At 36.0% G+C, this 16,262-nt stretch overlaps 1 protein-coding gene across 1 annotated transcript in view; it reads right to left on the bottom strand.

Annotated features, from left to right (window-relative positions):
* Window positions 1–16,262, bottom strand: part of DIAPH3 (diaphanous related formin 3) — a 423,660-nt gene that overhangs the window by 371,016 nt on the left and 36,382 nt on the right. Inside the window, exon 2 of the mRNA XM_044670603.1 lies at window positions 435–614. Coding sequence (XP_044526538.1) covers window positions 435–500 — 66 coding nt within the window. The 5' untranslated portion in view covers window positions 501–614. The remainder of the gene's footprint in view (window positions 1–434; window positions 615–16,262) is intronic.

Genomic DNA, 16,262 nt, shown 5'->3' with positions numbered 1-16,262 from the left:
TAAAATAGAAATAATACCACCAGCCTCCCAATGTTGTTGTATTGTTATCATGATCATCATGTCTGCATAACAGGTCTACCATCACTACTATATGATGTCTGATTTGAACCCTATTTCCTAAAAGCTTTATTTCCTCTCAGGTAACCTATCATATACTTCAGAGATAATTTGTCTTTTATTTCTGCCTCTGTTGATCTTCACCCAAAAGCTCTCCATTGTCCTTCTCCCCTCTAGTTTTTCTATTGCCTCTTATAAACAGAATTCCTCAGTACACAATGCTATTCCATTTCACCGCCCTTTTCTCTATCCTTTTCCTTTTCCTTTTCATCTTCATTATGAGCACTGATTGCCAAACTATTTCAAATGTTTATTTATTTAACACAAGAAAAAACTAAGGCTTTTTATGAAGTGTTTTGCAAAAATTAAACTCTTACCATCATTTTTTCAAAAAGTGTCAGGAGTTCTTTCTCAGAAAGTAATCTAGGATTATTTTCCATCATGTCTGAGGATGCTGAAGGCCAATCAGTGCTTGAGGAAAACGTGTGCTTCAGGTTAAGTAATGGAGGTCTCTCTTTCTTACTTCCTGGAATTCTTATGCTGGCAAATCTGTCCAACTGCAGAAAAATAAAAATAAAATCCATAAATGATAATTGTGCCTCCCAAGAACAGTTTTGTTTCTCTTCAGCAGCAATGCAAGTGATTTCAATAATACATACCTCTCAGCATATGAAAAGTAAATATTAAATCACCTAACTGACATAATCTCATTTGAACATGAAAATCTTGTGTAGTAGGAAAGTAAGAGGAACATACTGGGGATTGAAGGGATAGTAAGGGCAAGGAAAATTATTTAATCTAATCTGGAAGGGCAAGCAGAAGTTTATACAAACAAAGAAGAGGGGTAGAGGGAGCTTCTGACACTTGAACTTCACTTTCATTTGAACCAGTCAGAGGAAAGCACACCAGGAGGACAAGTCATAGAAAGACAACAATATGACAAAAATAAACAACTTAGAAGAACTCTGATTAGTGTAAAGACCAAACATAAATTCAGAGAATTAATGATGAAACATGCTACCCATCACCTGATGTATGACAGTGCACAGAATGATGTACATAGACATAACACACTTTGCTTTGACTATACATCTTTATAACAAGGGCTATATTTTTCTTTCATTCTCAATGATGAGGGAAAGGGGAGGCAAGAAATTAGAGAAGAGAGGAAAAAGCAGAGTTTCACTAACTGGAAAAAAAAACGTTTTTAAAGAAAAGGCATAGAATCAGCAGATTGAATGAAGAAGGGTCTGTGTTGTGAAGGGATTAAAATGCCAGTGATTCCTTGATAAACTCTCCCTGGCTGTTTGCACTATTTTTTCTTTAATTCTGAAACTCTCAATTGTGTCTGAACAGTTCATATCAATAAAGTTTTAAAATTTAGAACTCAGGACTCTTGCTTAGTCTTCATTTTTCAAGTAGTCTAATCATGTTCAAGTTATTTCTCCTTGACCCATTTCCTAAGTCTGTTTTTGTTTTGCAAAACCTTATACAGTTTCTCTCCAGAGCTCTCTCCTTTTTTAATCTCGGTTCACCTCTTAAAATAATTCTAATTGAGCTTGTGGCCGAAACTTTTATCTAAGACTACAGGCCCATAGGATTGTGTCTAAGACTTCCCTGGATTTATAAACTCATCAGTTTTTCTTTCTTGTCTATTTATATTCCCAATTTCTTTGAAAGGGCCAGATTCCAACTTTTCTTGCATGAACCTCATTTGGTTTCAAGTTTTATTATCTGAAGCCCTGCCACTGATTTTTCGTGTTTGCAGTTATCTTTTGTGTACTATGTGCTAACAGATTCTAAGCTCATCAGTATCCTCCTGGTATAGAGCACTGATTCTCAAGGCCATCAATCTACAGCAATCTTTCAAAGTACCTAGGTTTGTGAAATAAAAAAAGGATGACAAGCCTCACTCAAAAATGAGCATCAGATGGGGGCAGCTGGGTAGCTCAGTGGAGTGAGAGTCAGGCCTAGAGACAGGAGGTCCTAGGTTCAAACCCGGCCTCAGACACTTCCCAGCTGTGTGACCCTGGGCAAGTCACTTGACCCCCATTGCCTACCCTTACCACTCTTCCACCTATGAGACAATACACCGAAGTACAAGGGTTTAAAAAAAAAATGAGCATCAGAGCCCCACTCACTCAAATAAACAAAACCTGGAATAAGAAGGTAGAAGTAAAAAGAGGCAGTTGTTTATTCCCTTCATGAAAGAGCTGTTCAAAGATGGGCTAAGAAGAGTTGACTGACTAGGAAGCAAATAGGTAATATATACAAGTTTCCAACACAAGGCTCCTACCCCTTCCCCTTCTCATGCCCCACACCACCAGTCCCTGACCCACAAAACACCTGTGTCTTCCATCTAGCCCAGGTGAAGTAAGGGGAGCAACCGAGCTATTCATTGCACTTTCTGTTTTCCATCAGTCTCTCTCCCAAGCTTGTCCCAGAGTCCTCAATTAACAAAAGGGAACAAACTGGCTTTTGTGAGCTGAATGGTCATTCTGAAAATAGCACACTCAATTCTGTCTTACACATAGGGCAGGTAGTTGATTACTGCCCTCTTAGAAAGTTTTTCTTGGCTCCAGGCCCAATATCTGGTCCAGAGCTCCACTGATGCTAATCATCTGAGCACTTCTGGGCTGGAGAACTCTGGGGCTATACTGGCTTTACCCTGACTCCTCTGGCTGGGCTCTCCCCACCCCCAATCATGTGACTGTAGGATTCTGAGTGTCCCATTTGTCAACCTAAGCTAGATGATGGTAGTTATTACAATTTGTCTTTTATTTCTTAATCATTTCATCCCACATATCTATATAATAATAGAGTATTATAGAAACAGACTATTCCTATTCATTTCACCCTCTTGATGAGAAGTGCACTATGAAATCTCTAAGGTTATTTCTAACTTTAAAATTCTATAATTCTAGCTTCTGGCTTAACTATAGCTTTCTGGTTAACTTCCATTTCCAAAATTTCATTAATTCTGGAAGAAACTTTAGAGAACACTTAGTCCACCTCATATACCTTCTATAATGAAGACACCAGACATTAATAATTTTTAGGTAGTTATAATCCTGAGAAAGATAGAAAGTCTTAGAAAAGTAATTGGTAAAGTAAACGGCAGGACTAAACAATGATTATAGTGATTCATTTTATAATGACTGGTGTGTAATTGTTAAAGCCCTTACAAGGATGTGTTTACTAAGAATTTTTGTATCAGCAATTGCCATCCTTACTCTGTGAATGAAAACTAATCATCATTGCTTGGTACAAAATGCATACAGGCATATACAATTAGTAATGGCCGGCTGGTCTTTCTCAATATAGGAAGTACTAAAGAAAAAGCCCTAAATGAGTATTAGCCTGCTTACTGAATCTATCATACGCTTTAGAGTTGATAAGGCCTTAATCAGCAATCAAGCACTAAATTAGTAAATAAGGCTATAAGTAAATTTAGATGAAACTTTATTTTTTGTTTTGATTTGAGGCCTCCTATGAGCAAATAGCAACCTGTGCAAGACAGAGAACAATGGGCTCAATGAAAGTTTCTGAGACCAAGTTATCATCACTATGAGAACAAGCCCAATGCCTGCAAAGTCAGTCAACAAGTCAGGTTCTGCCCCTGCAAATTCATGTTAAATTCATTCTAATGAAAAAGTAAATCTAGGTGTCAAACACTTCTTAGCTGTGTGACTGAGCAGGTCACTTAACCCTGACTTGCCCTAGTCTTTACTGCTCTTCTGCCTTGGAACCAATACACAGCATTGACAGAAGGTAAAGGTTTTTTTTTTTAAAAAAAAAAAAAAAGGAAAGAAAAAGTAAGCAAATCATTAATGCAATATCAATATTGCAAAATTAAACATGTCAATAAATACAAATATCAGTGTTACCAGAACAGTACATTTAATTATTTCCTCATCTGATTTCAAAGTCAATACCTTATGACAGTGATAACAAACCCTTTGGAACTTTTTAGAGACCTCATGCCATGCCCCATCTACTCCCCTCCATAGACTTCATGCCCATGCCCCACCCCAATTGCATGCCCCACCCACCTCTGTGTTGGGGGTGAGGTGAGAACAGGGCTAGAATGCAGGCTGGCAAGCCAGGGCCAAGCTCCACCTGGAGAGAGGCTACAGTGCCCCACTCCCTGCGTTCAAGGGCGGGGCCAGGCTCCCAGCCAGCCACCTCAGGGGCCTGTAACTGCCCACAGAGAGGTCTTTGCAATTCATCTTTTGGCACACATGCCACAGGTTTGCTGTCATAGCCTTAGGATGTCAGTAAATCAGGATCACATACCAAAAAGAATCTACCTCGAATGTCATGCACTGGAGTTGAGGATAATACTATTTGTATAAATTAGAACAAGAAGTAATTTCTACCACATTATACATTTCTATACATTTTTTAAATGCCTCTAAGCAGAATTCCACAAAGCACCAAGAATTCTGAAAACCCTATATGATTTCCTGTACTCCTGATATCCTCAATACCTTATCTTGAAATGAAAAAATGTGTTATTCCAACACTGGAAGGTTAGTATATACATTCTTTCACTTATGTATGCTTACTTATGAAGTGATAAAAAGTAAAATGAATAGAATCAGAAAAGCAATGCTGTAAAGGAAAACAACTGTGAAAGACTTCAGATCACATGTTACTTCAGTAGCCTAATGACAATCATGCCTCCCAGCTCTGGTACAGAGACTAAGGATTCAAAATGAAAGGTGTTTTCAGATATGACCAATGTGTTGGTTTGTTTACTTAAATGTATTTATTCATTAAAAGTTTAAGAGTGGGAAAAGGGTGTTAAATTACCGGTAATGAGAGATAAAATAAAGAAAAGAACATAAAGGACATTTTAAAATGAGGAAAAATTAGTTCAGAAGGTTATATACAGAATAATTTTCACCTTGTTAAATTTAATATATGTTTAAACTACATATATGTTCGATGTTTTATATACAAACTTTAAATTTATGCTTACATATTACTCAAGTTCAGTTCCTATAAGCTCACAGTCTCTACTCCAACTCTTGCCCTTCATTTCAGAGATTTCAACATACATATTGATATTCCCTCAAACACTGAATTTCTAGTTCTCAGTCTACAGAATTCCCAAGCTCTATTTCCCCACACCACCTGAGTTATACACTAAAATGGTCATACTCTTAATACTGAATGAATAAATAAACTAAATAATAACTAAGTAATCCTCTCCTCACAACAATACTGTAACTCCCACAATGTTCTACTTCTTAATGAATTACAAAATTTCTTTATTTGACTCATAATCTCTTATTCTCTCTCCTTCTGCCTTACCACTCCTAACTGTTCTTCCTCTTAACATTTAATCCTTCCATCCCTAAATTGCTTTAACTACAATATTCTCCCTTCTCTATCTTGACCTCATGGAGTCATTTCAACCCTATATTATCCTCTATAATCAAATCCATTGTCACCTTGTCCTATCACCAATTCTGCCTTGCCAAGCCTCAACTTCGAATTATTTTCACAATCTGCCACCTCCTCTATTCATGTAATGGAGAAGAAAATAACAAAAATCATACTATGTCCACCCAAATTTGTTACATAATCTCAACTGAAACCTCAATGCATCATCATAACTGACTCACTATCCCACTAATCACATTGAGTATTCCAAATCTTTCTATCACTCCTCAAAAACCCCTCATGGCATCTTCATCTACCCACTCTCTCTGATGAATACACTGCTTCAAAAAAAAAAAAAAAAAGGACAAATTTGCCAAAATCATTCTACTCCTGAAATCACTTCATTCACATTTGTTCCTCAAATATCTCCTACTTCACTGTCTCACATGAAGAGGTGGCCTTTCTCCTTGACAAGGAAAACTTCAACATATATCTTTGATGCCATTCCATCCAATCTTTTCCCACATATTATATCATCACCACTAATCTTCAAATTATCAACATTCAAATTAGAGAGATATTTCTCTACTGCCTTAATACACACACTGCACTGTCACCCCTTTAACACTATCAACTCCATGAAAACAAGGATTGTAACTGATTTAAAATTTTATTTCAATTGAGGAAGAATTTACTAAATACATACAATATGTTAAAATGATTTTTGAGCAGGATTAAAAAAGATAAATTGGAGATGATTATCAATAGACAGAAGTCACTAACATTAAAGACAAAAAAAGGCTTCTTACAGAAAATAGGGTTGGTTTTAGCTGAAAAATGGAAATTCAGAAACAAAAATAAGGAGGGAAAGAATTTCAGAAAGCAGTGATCCAGTGAAATGCCCATAGTCTAGGGATGGAGAATAGTGTGTAGGAGGAACAATAAGGCGACCAGAGTCAATGGATTGTTGATATTGTTAGCTGGTAAAGAGATGGCCCAAGGTCCTCTGATGGCATGAGGACCCAAGCTGAGTGAGAGTGAGAATGCCTAGGTCAGTGGTTCCCAAATTTTTGGCCTACCGCCCCCTTTCCAGAAAAAAATATTACTTAGCCCCCTGGAAATTTTTTTTTCATTTTAATAGCAATTAATAGGAAAGATAAATGCACCTGTGGCCATCACCGCTCCCTGGATCGCTGCAGCACCCACCAGGGGGCGGTGGCGCTCACTTTGGGAATCACTGGCCTAGGTGAACACCAAGTTGTGGTAGTGAACAAGACCCCGCAAAAATATTTTAAACTAAACACCCAGCTCCAACACAACAGTGTCCCAGGAATAAGTGATCAGATAAAAAGCTGCTGGGTTATATTACACAGTTTCTTTGATTGCATCTCCTGGCTTCAAAGCTGATGGATAAGGCTATTGACTATGACTTAACTTTATTTGAGCAATCCCTTTCCCAAAGATATAATCAATGATCCTTAGGGCAATGATGACATCTACCTAAGTAAGCATTAGAATTCAATAATAACAAACTTAGGGAAAGGGAACAGGGTTGAAGGAAAAGAGGTGTTAGGAAAGTTTGACTAAAACTACCAAATGATCCAGTGTTATCAATTAAAGGTAATCAGGTTTGAGACTGTCAGCTGGAGAGGTTTGTCCTCTCTGTGCCAACCTGGCTTTGCCAGGCACCTTGGCCTGAACCAGATTGGATTGAGTATTGATGTTATTTCTTCCTTGATGTTCAGTTGATTGAATGTATAGCACAGCTTTGCACAGAAGTTGAATGTGTAGTAGCAATTAGAACAGGATGCAGGTAACCTAAGTTGTATTGGTTTGGCCTACCCAAATCCCAACCAACCTCCCCAAGTCCCTTCTTAGGATTAAGAGAGCTTCTTGTTCAAATTTTTCCTTTTTATAGTCCTGCCAGTAACTGCTTCTCCTTGCTGGCTCATGGCAATCTAGGTTAGTTACAAATTCTAAACTGCTGAGTGTCACTCATCCTACTCTCCATTTTGCATATCAGAAATGATATTACAGAAATGCTGCTTTTGGTTTTGACGGTTTTCAACCTGAAAACCTCTAGGTAATCATTTTCTTAGTTGAATTCTTACACTATGCTAATCTAACTATATATCTTAACCCTCTATCTATAGTCCCAAAATAATAAATTCCTATCTAGCTATTTCCTACATTGTCTATTCTTACCTATACTAAAGACAAAGGATGGGAAATTTTAACTAGGAAAGATTTTGGGTTTGAATAAAAATGGTGAACAAAATTGAACATGCTTAAACAATAACAATGCAAATCTGTAATAAAAATAGTAAGTTCTAAACTTTGCAACTTTCTCATTTGCCCTATAGTAATGCATAAATGTAACAATCTAGTAACTTCTGTTAATATTTTCAATAAACATTCTTAACAAATTTAACAGCCTTAAGTTTCTATATTACCTAGTCTATTATTAATGAATGTTAGTATATAAATAAGTTCTTATACTATATAAGTCTATTAATCTATTAGTAACATATCTAGCTAAATCACAACACTACCTATGCCTATCTTTCATTTAACTTATGGACAAACCTATCTAAGAAGTTTATAACTATTAATATACTGTCCCTATGATATCTATATATAAAAAGTCCCTGACTAATCTCTCCCTAGGGTTAGTAAACTTACTCTATTATGAAGTATAATACATATATACAAGGTTCTTTATGTGAATTTTTTTTTTAAACCCTTGTACTTCGGTGTATTGTCTCATAGGTGGAAGAGTGGTAAGGGTAGGCAATGGAGGTCAAGTGACTTGCCCAGGGTCACACAGCTGGGAAGTGTCTGAGGCCGGGTTTGAACCTAGGACCTCCTGTCTCTAGGCCTGACTCTCACTCCACTGAGCTACCCAGCTGCCCCTTTATGGGAAATTTTAACAGAGTAAATTCAAGTACTGTTTAACCAGATCAAGGAACATAACTTCTCCTTTACCATGGTTAAAGTACTCTTTAACTATTTACAATGTATATACACTATGTACATATGAAATAGCTTTAAGTGTCTATGTGTTGGACATCTGACCTAACATGTTCTGTTTGGTTTTAATACTCACCATCTCCCTTAGAATCCTTATGTCATGCACAAAAATATTTATAGCCACGCTCTTTGTGGTTGCAAAAAATTGGAAAACGGGGGTATGCCCTTGAATTGGGGAATGACTGAACAAATTGTGGTATATGCTGGTGATGGAATATTATTGTGCTCAAAGGAATAACGAACTGGAGGAATTCCATGTGAACTGGAATGACCTCCAGAAACTGGTACAGAGTGAAAGGAGCAGAACCAGGAGAACATATACAGAGACTGAAACACTATGGTAAAATCGAATATAATGGACTTCTGTAGTAGCAGCAATGCAATGGCCCAGGACAATTCTGAGGGATTTATGGTAAAGAACGCTACCCACATTCAGAGGAAGAACTACAGGAGTGGAAACATAGAAGAAAAACAACTGCTTGAACACATGGGTTGATGCAGACACGATTAGGATATAGACTCTTAATGACCACCCTAGAACAATTAATTATCAATAATATGGAAATAGGTCCATATATATAATATATACATAATATTATATGTGATAATATATATAATAAATAATATAGGAAATAGGAAATGGCACAGGAAGAAACCAGTGGAAATGTGCGTCGGCTACTTGGGATGTGGGGTGGGGAGAGAGAGCAAGAACATGAATCATGGAAGCATGGAAAAAAATTTTTTTTAAAGAATCCTTAAGTCAATCAGCCATTTACTGATGCGTGCATCCTAATGTATGAATGTGCTGATTCATGCTTTGATTTATGCTTGAATGTGTTAACCTTGTACCATTCAAACCTAATCTTGCACAGTTGGTCATGATGCCATCATGGTTCTCTGGTGAGGTTGTCCAAGTCACATAGGTGTTGTTTACAGTTCAGTTCATTATGTAGTCCCTCTGCATTGTCCTTTGTGAAATCTTTGCAATGTCCTGATGTCCATTCTGATTTTTATCAGTGCTAGAAACCCATCTTGACTGTCATCTGACTTGAATGTAGAACTTGTCACCTTCAGATATTGGAACTCTTGTGTGATTGTATAGCATTGTGTTGCCACAAAAAAATTTGATCCTTTTTTAGAAAAGTTATTATAAAGTTTGTTATAGTCCATTGTTATACTTGCTGGTTTATGTTCATTCATCAATGTCACTGATTTACTCTATTATAGTTTGATCTTCTGACTGCTGTTGTTCTTCTGTGGTAGGGTCTTTCTGCTGAGGAATATCTTTGGAGGACTTTATGTATGTAACATGGAACCATGGATTTCTGTATTTGACTTTTACTGCTGTCAGACTTGTTAAAATTTTATGTGGTCCAACCCATTTTGGTTCTAAGATTGACTTTCTGGTGAAATTCCTGATGTAAACAGTGTCTCCTGGTTTATAGTTATGCAAGCTGAAGTCAAGTAGGATTCTTTGTTGGATCAAGGCTAATCTATAACGCATCTAGCCTCTTTTAATAGATTCATAGATCATGCACTCTATTCCAAGTGTGTGAAATAAGGTCTGTTTCCTTTGGAGCCTTGCCATGTCATAGTAGTTGACTATATAATAACTCAAAAGGTGATAAGTGACTAACACTATTTGGCTGACTTCTGACGTGGAATAGGGCCATAGGCAAAATATCTGGCCATTTTAAATGAGACTCGGGCACAGAGTTTTCCTATCAAGGTTTTAAGATGTCGATTCATTCTCTTGAAGTGCCCAGATGACTGCAGTCTGTATATGGAACACAGATATCATTTTATTCCAAGAACCTGAAAAACTTATTTCAGAATCGAATTTGCAAAGTGACTTCCAGAATCTGATGAAATAATAGCAGTAATGGAGAATCAAGATATGATTTCTCTCAGTAAGATCTTTGCTACAAAGGCTGCATTATTCTGTCTAGCTAGAAATGTTTCTGGCCACTTTGTCAGTCAATCCACAAAGCTTTGGTGGTAGAAGAAGAGCCTAGAAGCGGAAAAAAGGAATCAGAAATATTCCCACTTCCCATTCTCAGTCAATGAATAGGGAATATGAATGAAAATTCAAACAGTGCTAAAAAGGGTATCCAGAGAAACTGTGTCTTTAAGAGGGAACCAGGTATCAGTGAGTAAAAGAAAAATAGTTGATTATTGTCCTTTGTACTCAAAGAAGACCAAAATGACATTATTGGAGATGGCTTTTTTCAACTCACTCATAAATTGAACTTTACTGAGGCAAAGCTGCACAATATCATCGACCTCACTCTCTCTTCCAGTCATCCCAGTCCAGGGGCAAGACAACTGGTGATGCTCTGGATGCAACAGATGACTTTGGCTTCTTCATTGTCTAGCCAAGCGCACAGCACTTACTTCCATTACCTTCATGGCCACTGAAACAAACTGTTCTCATCTACCTTTTCTGAAGGAAGAAGCTTCTACATGCCAAGAGAAAGCACTGGTGTAACCTATAGACCATTTACTGTACCAGGGATGGGGAGGAAAGGAGGGAGGGGAAAAATCTGAATTACAAAATGTCAGAAAATAATTATGAAAAAATTGTTTCTACAACATGCATGGGGAAGTCTTCACATACCAGGGATAGATACTCCTCCAGTTCACTAAAAGTTTTGAGGTTTAGCCACCTGCTGAGGCAGTAAACCAGAGTGACCACTGTGCATGCTATACTATAGCTTCTGGGAGCCACAAGTGAGAGCTGGGGGCAGGTGTGAGCAGTCCTGAAAAGGGCTCAGCAAGCCCTCACTCCAGAAGCGCCTGTATACACCACACAACAAGACCAAGGAGTGATACAAGTAAAAGTCCTAAGATGAAAACAGGGTTTTGTTTTTTTTATCTGTGGAACAGTTGTTCCAGGTCCTAAGGGTATGGTGTCAAAATAGAGTCTTCCAAAGATAAGGAAGCAAAGGATAGCTGGAAGGGGTCAGAGAATATACATGCTTAGAGGAAACCTCAAATAGGGTGACTGATGTAGAGGTGAAGTTGCAGGAAGTTATAGTTAGTACTGGAAGGGAGAGGATGGAAATGGATGACCCAGGAAAGCTAGGACAAGCTCACTTCCTTCCAGGCAAGTGCATCCCTCCTACCTGACAGACTTGGGCAAGTAGACTGAAAATAAAAACAGAGAGACAAAGAAGAAAAAAAACTACACACACACAACTAGAAGAAAAGAATCACCTAAAAAATCAATTAGTAATAATGTAAGGAGTTAAAGAATATAAATAAGTGATTTCTAATTGATTTGCATTCTTCAAAGAATTAGTTATAAACATATGGGGATTATACTGTAATGTCATTTGGAGGTAATAAGACATGTTAATTATTGCAGCTACTGCTTTGTCTTCAATGAATTGAGTTTGTAAATTAATATCACTTATCTTCAAGGAGAGTTAAATAAGCACCCTATTGAGTATTATCTCATGCTGAATAATCACAGTGATAATCAGTGCTGACAGTTTAAATAAAATTAATTAAACAAAAAGCAGACACTAAAGAACCCTATCTGGATTTTTAGACAGGGAGAACTTTCTGTAATAGTTCAAACACTGTGTCCTAATTGACAGCACTGTCATGTATATTTTAACATTTAAAAGGAAAGGGAGAGATAATGTAGTTATTAGTCATTTTAACATTTCATTAAGTGTGAAGAATGTGTGATAACAAGAATACATTTTTAGTACCAAAGAGAAAGATACAAATTTCCTTGAAAGCTAATTAACCCAATAAATGCCTATACCAGTTGCAAAAATAATTTTCTTTAAATTCACACTAAAACTCTAGGAAAAAATATTTTCAAAAATATAGTAAAGCAAAGATGACCAAGACTTGATTAGTTCATTTTGGAGGGTCTACCAGAAAAATATACTAATACATAGTAGGTAGACTTGTTCATTGGCCCAGTCATTCCAGAAAACAACTTAAAATTATGCTCAAGCAAGGACTTAAATGCCCGTAATAAACAATCCAAAGATCACTCTGTTAGGCATACATCCCAAAGAGGTCAAAGACAGAAAGAAAAGACCCATACACACCGAAATATTCATAGTAGCACTTTCTGTGGTAATCATGAAAGGAAAACAATATAAGTGCCTATCTATAAACAAATTTTGGCACAAGAAAGCAGCAGAATTATTACACAATGTTGAGTCTGCATTGAAAAGTATGAGATCTTATAATTTCAGAAAATATCAGAATCAAGAAAAAACCATACACCATGACTTCAACAACATTAGCAGAACAAAACAAAAATAAAACTCAACATTGTGTAACTACTATGACCAAACTGGCACCAAAAAGAAATGAGGAAAGGTGACCTCTCTCATTCCTTTTCAAAAGAGGTAAACAATAGGTATGGAACATTATTTGGAATTATGGAATCATTTTATTATAAAACTCATTTGATGTGTTCACAAGTTGTGCTGTTACTACTTTTTCTCTTTCTTTTGTATCTTTTGTTTCAAGGAATGGTTTGATGGACAGGGAAAGAATACGATTTGGGCTTAATAAGCGATATTAAAAATGTCTATCAATAAAAACATTTTAGAACATTTTCTCATGTGCTTATTGATAGTTTTGATTCCTTTACCTGAAAATTACCTATTCATGTCCCTTGACCATTTATCAATTGGGGAAATGGCTTGATTTTTTGTACAATTGATTTAGCTCCTTGTATATTTGAGTAATTAGACCTCTGTCAGAGTTTTTTGTTATAAAGATTTTTTTCCCCAGGTTGTCGTTTCCCTTCTGAATTTGGTTGCATTGATTTTGTTTGTACAAAAACTTTTAGTTTAATGTAATCAAAATTATTTCTTTTACATTTTGTAATTTTTTCTAACTCTTGCTTGGTTTTAAAACCTTTCCTTTCCCAGAGATCTGACAAGTATACTATTCTGTGTTCACCTAATTTACTTATAGTTTCCTTCTTTATATTCAAGTCATTCACCCACTTAGAATTTATCTTGGTATAGGGTATGAGATGTTGATCTAAACCTAATCTTTAATAATTAATAATTAGAAAAATGCAAATCAAAACAACTCTGAGATATCACCTTACACCTAGCAGATTGGCTAAAATGATAGCAGGGGAGAGTAATGAATGTTGGAGGGAATGTGACAAAATTGGGCCATTAATACATTGCTGGTAGAGTTGTGAACTGATCCAACCATTCTGGATGGCAATTTAGAACTATGCCCAGAGTGCTAAAAGATTGCCTGCCCTTTGATCCAGCCATACCACCTTTGGGTTTGTACCCCAAAGAGATCATAAGGGAAAAGACTTGTACAAAATTATTTATAGCTGCGCTCTTTGTGGTGGCAAAAAACTAGAAAACGAAGGTTTGCCCTTCAATTGGAGAATGGTTGAACAAATTGTGGTATATGCTGGTAATGGATTATTGTGCTCAAAGGAATAATAAATTGGAGGAATTCCATGTGAACTGGAATGACCTCCAGGAATTGATGCAGAGTGAAAGGAGCAGAACTAGAACATTGTATACAGAGACTGATACACTGTGGTAAAATCGAATGTAATGGACTTCTCTACTAGCAGCAATGCAATGACCCAGGTCAATTCTGAGGGATTTATGGAAAGGAATGCTACCTACATTCAAAGGAAGAACTACAGGAGAGGAAACACAGAAGAAAAACAATTGCTTGAACACATAGGTTAATGCGGACATGATTTGGTGTGTAGACTCTAAACAATCACCCCAGTGCAATTATCAATAATATGGAAATAGGTCTTGATTGATGACACATGTTAAAACCAGTGGAAATGAGCATAGGCTGGGGGGTTGGATGGGAGAGTAAGAATATGAATCATGGAACCCTGGAAATAAAAATAAAATATAAAAAAATAAAAATAAAAAATGCCAGTGGTTAGTGTTTATTTATAGCCTAAGAGAAGAAGTGAATTAAGACACCTGGGAATAATGAAAAAAAAAATCGGAAAGGAAGAGTCTATTGAAATTGGAATGTAAGATCCCAACATGGACTTCAAAGAAGTAATCATTGAAATAATTTGGTATTGGTTGAGAAATAATGGGGATGATAATACTAATAGAGTAAGTAGACAACACATAGAAGCAAACAAAGAGTAGCACAGTGATTTATAAATAATAGAGCAAAGGTCTCATGATTTAACAAAAACTACCAGGAAATCTAGAAAAACAGTTTGGAAGAAATTAGGTTTAAACCAGCACTGTACTGGAAGGCCAACTCAAACCATCTGAGAGTCTTTTCTTACAGTTTCAGTGTGGTTATTTACACATCAGACTAAATAGATAATTAACTGCACTTGCTTTTAAATGTTACTTTTAAAAAGGTGGGAAGGTATTCTATTAAAATCTTTTCATGAGACAAAAATGATTGATATAAAGCAAAAAAGGTAAAGCAGAGAAAGAAAACTAATGAATAACTTCCTTAATGAAATTCAAAGAAAAAATATGAAATAGAATATTTTCAAAGAGGTCACCACAAAAAAATGAAAAGATCTGTGAGCTAAATTTATGCTAGAAATTTTGGGTTGATTTCATATTTCAAAACTAATGATAAAAATTAAAATCAAATTAGATCAACAGATGCAGAGAAATTTTTTGACAAAAAATTAATATATGGATCCTTCTTTAATGGGGCAAATAGCATTTATCTAAGAAAAAACTATGTAAAATCAAGCTCTGGTACATCAGCGATAGAGAAACAAAAGTTTAAAACTATCACAATAAGAAAAGAAAAAGAAATTGGTGGGGAAAGCAAAGAAAGGCAAAGAAGAAACACTTTACCCTCAAGAGTCAACTAAAATAGAAAAAATACAGGCAAGCAGAAAGCTATAAAATATAAGAGAGAGAGAGAGAGTGTGTGTGTGTGTTCTGGCAAAAAACAATAAAACAAAATCCTAATTCAGAAAAAAAAGGGAGAAACAAATTGAGAAAAATTCTCAATTTTAAATGTGAATTGATTAAATAATTCAATAAAACAAGACAAATAAATCAAATGAGAAAATATAAACCCATAATCAGTTCTTTATAAGAAATACAAAAAAAAAAAAAAGAAGAAGAAATAGAAAAATGAGATAAAACAAAATTACTACAAAATGTAAAAACCAAAATCTTAGAACTGAATAACTTAAATTGCTGGAGAAGGAATAATAGATGCTCAAGGCTGGGCGATGACAATGCTATAAAAATGGCGATACATGGGGGCAGCTGGGTAGCTCAGTGGATTGAGAGCCAAGCCTAGAGACAGGAGGTCCTAGGTTCAAATCTGACCTCAGATACTTCCCAGTTATGTGACCTTGGGCAAGTCACTTGACACCCTTTGCTTACCCTTACCACTCTTCTGCCTTGGAGCCAATACACTGTATTGACTCCAAAGACAGAAGGTAAGAGTTTTAAAAAAAATTTTTTTTAATGATGATACTGCTACCAAAGTTAATTGACTTAATATCAATTAAAATCAAACTCAAAACTCTCAAGCAAATCAGACTTGCAGGAATACTTTTTAGAGCTCAATAAAATAATAACTCATTTTGAAAAAGAAAATATCTAGAGATCAAAGAAAATAATTTTTGAAAGGTTAGAATGAAGGGGCAATATCACTTCTGGAACTCCAACTATGTAAGAATGCAGTAGTCAGCAAAATCATTTAGCAATGGATAAAAAAGAGAGTAGATCAACAGAACAGACTAGACAGGGGAAAACCAGAAAGAAAGGAAGTCAATAACCCGGTATTCAATAAAACCAAAAACA

This window comes from Gracilinanus agilis, chromosome 3 (genome assembly GCF_016433145.1).
Source record: "Gracilinanus agilis isolate LMUSP501 chromosome 3, AgileGrace, whole genome shotgun sequence".
NCBI lineage: Eukaryota > Metazoa > Chordata > Mammalia > Didelphimorphia > Didelphidae > Gracilinanus > Gracilinanus agilis.
This window is presented reverse-complemented; position numbering and strand designations above follow the sequence as displayed.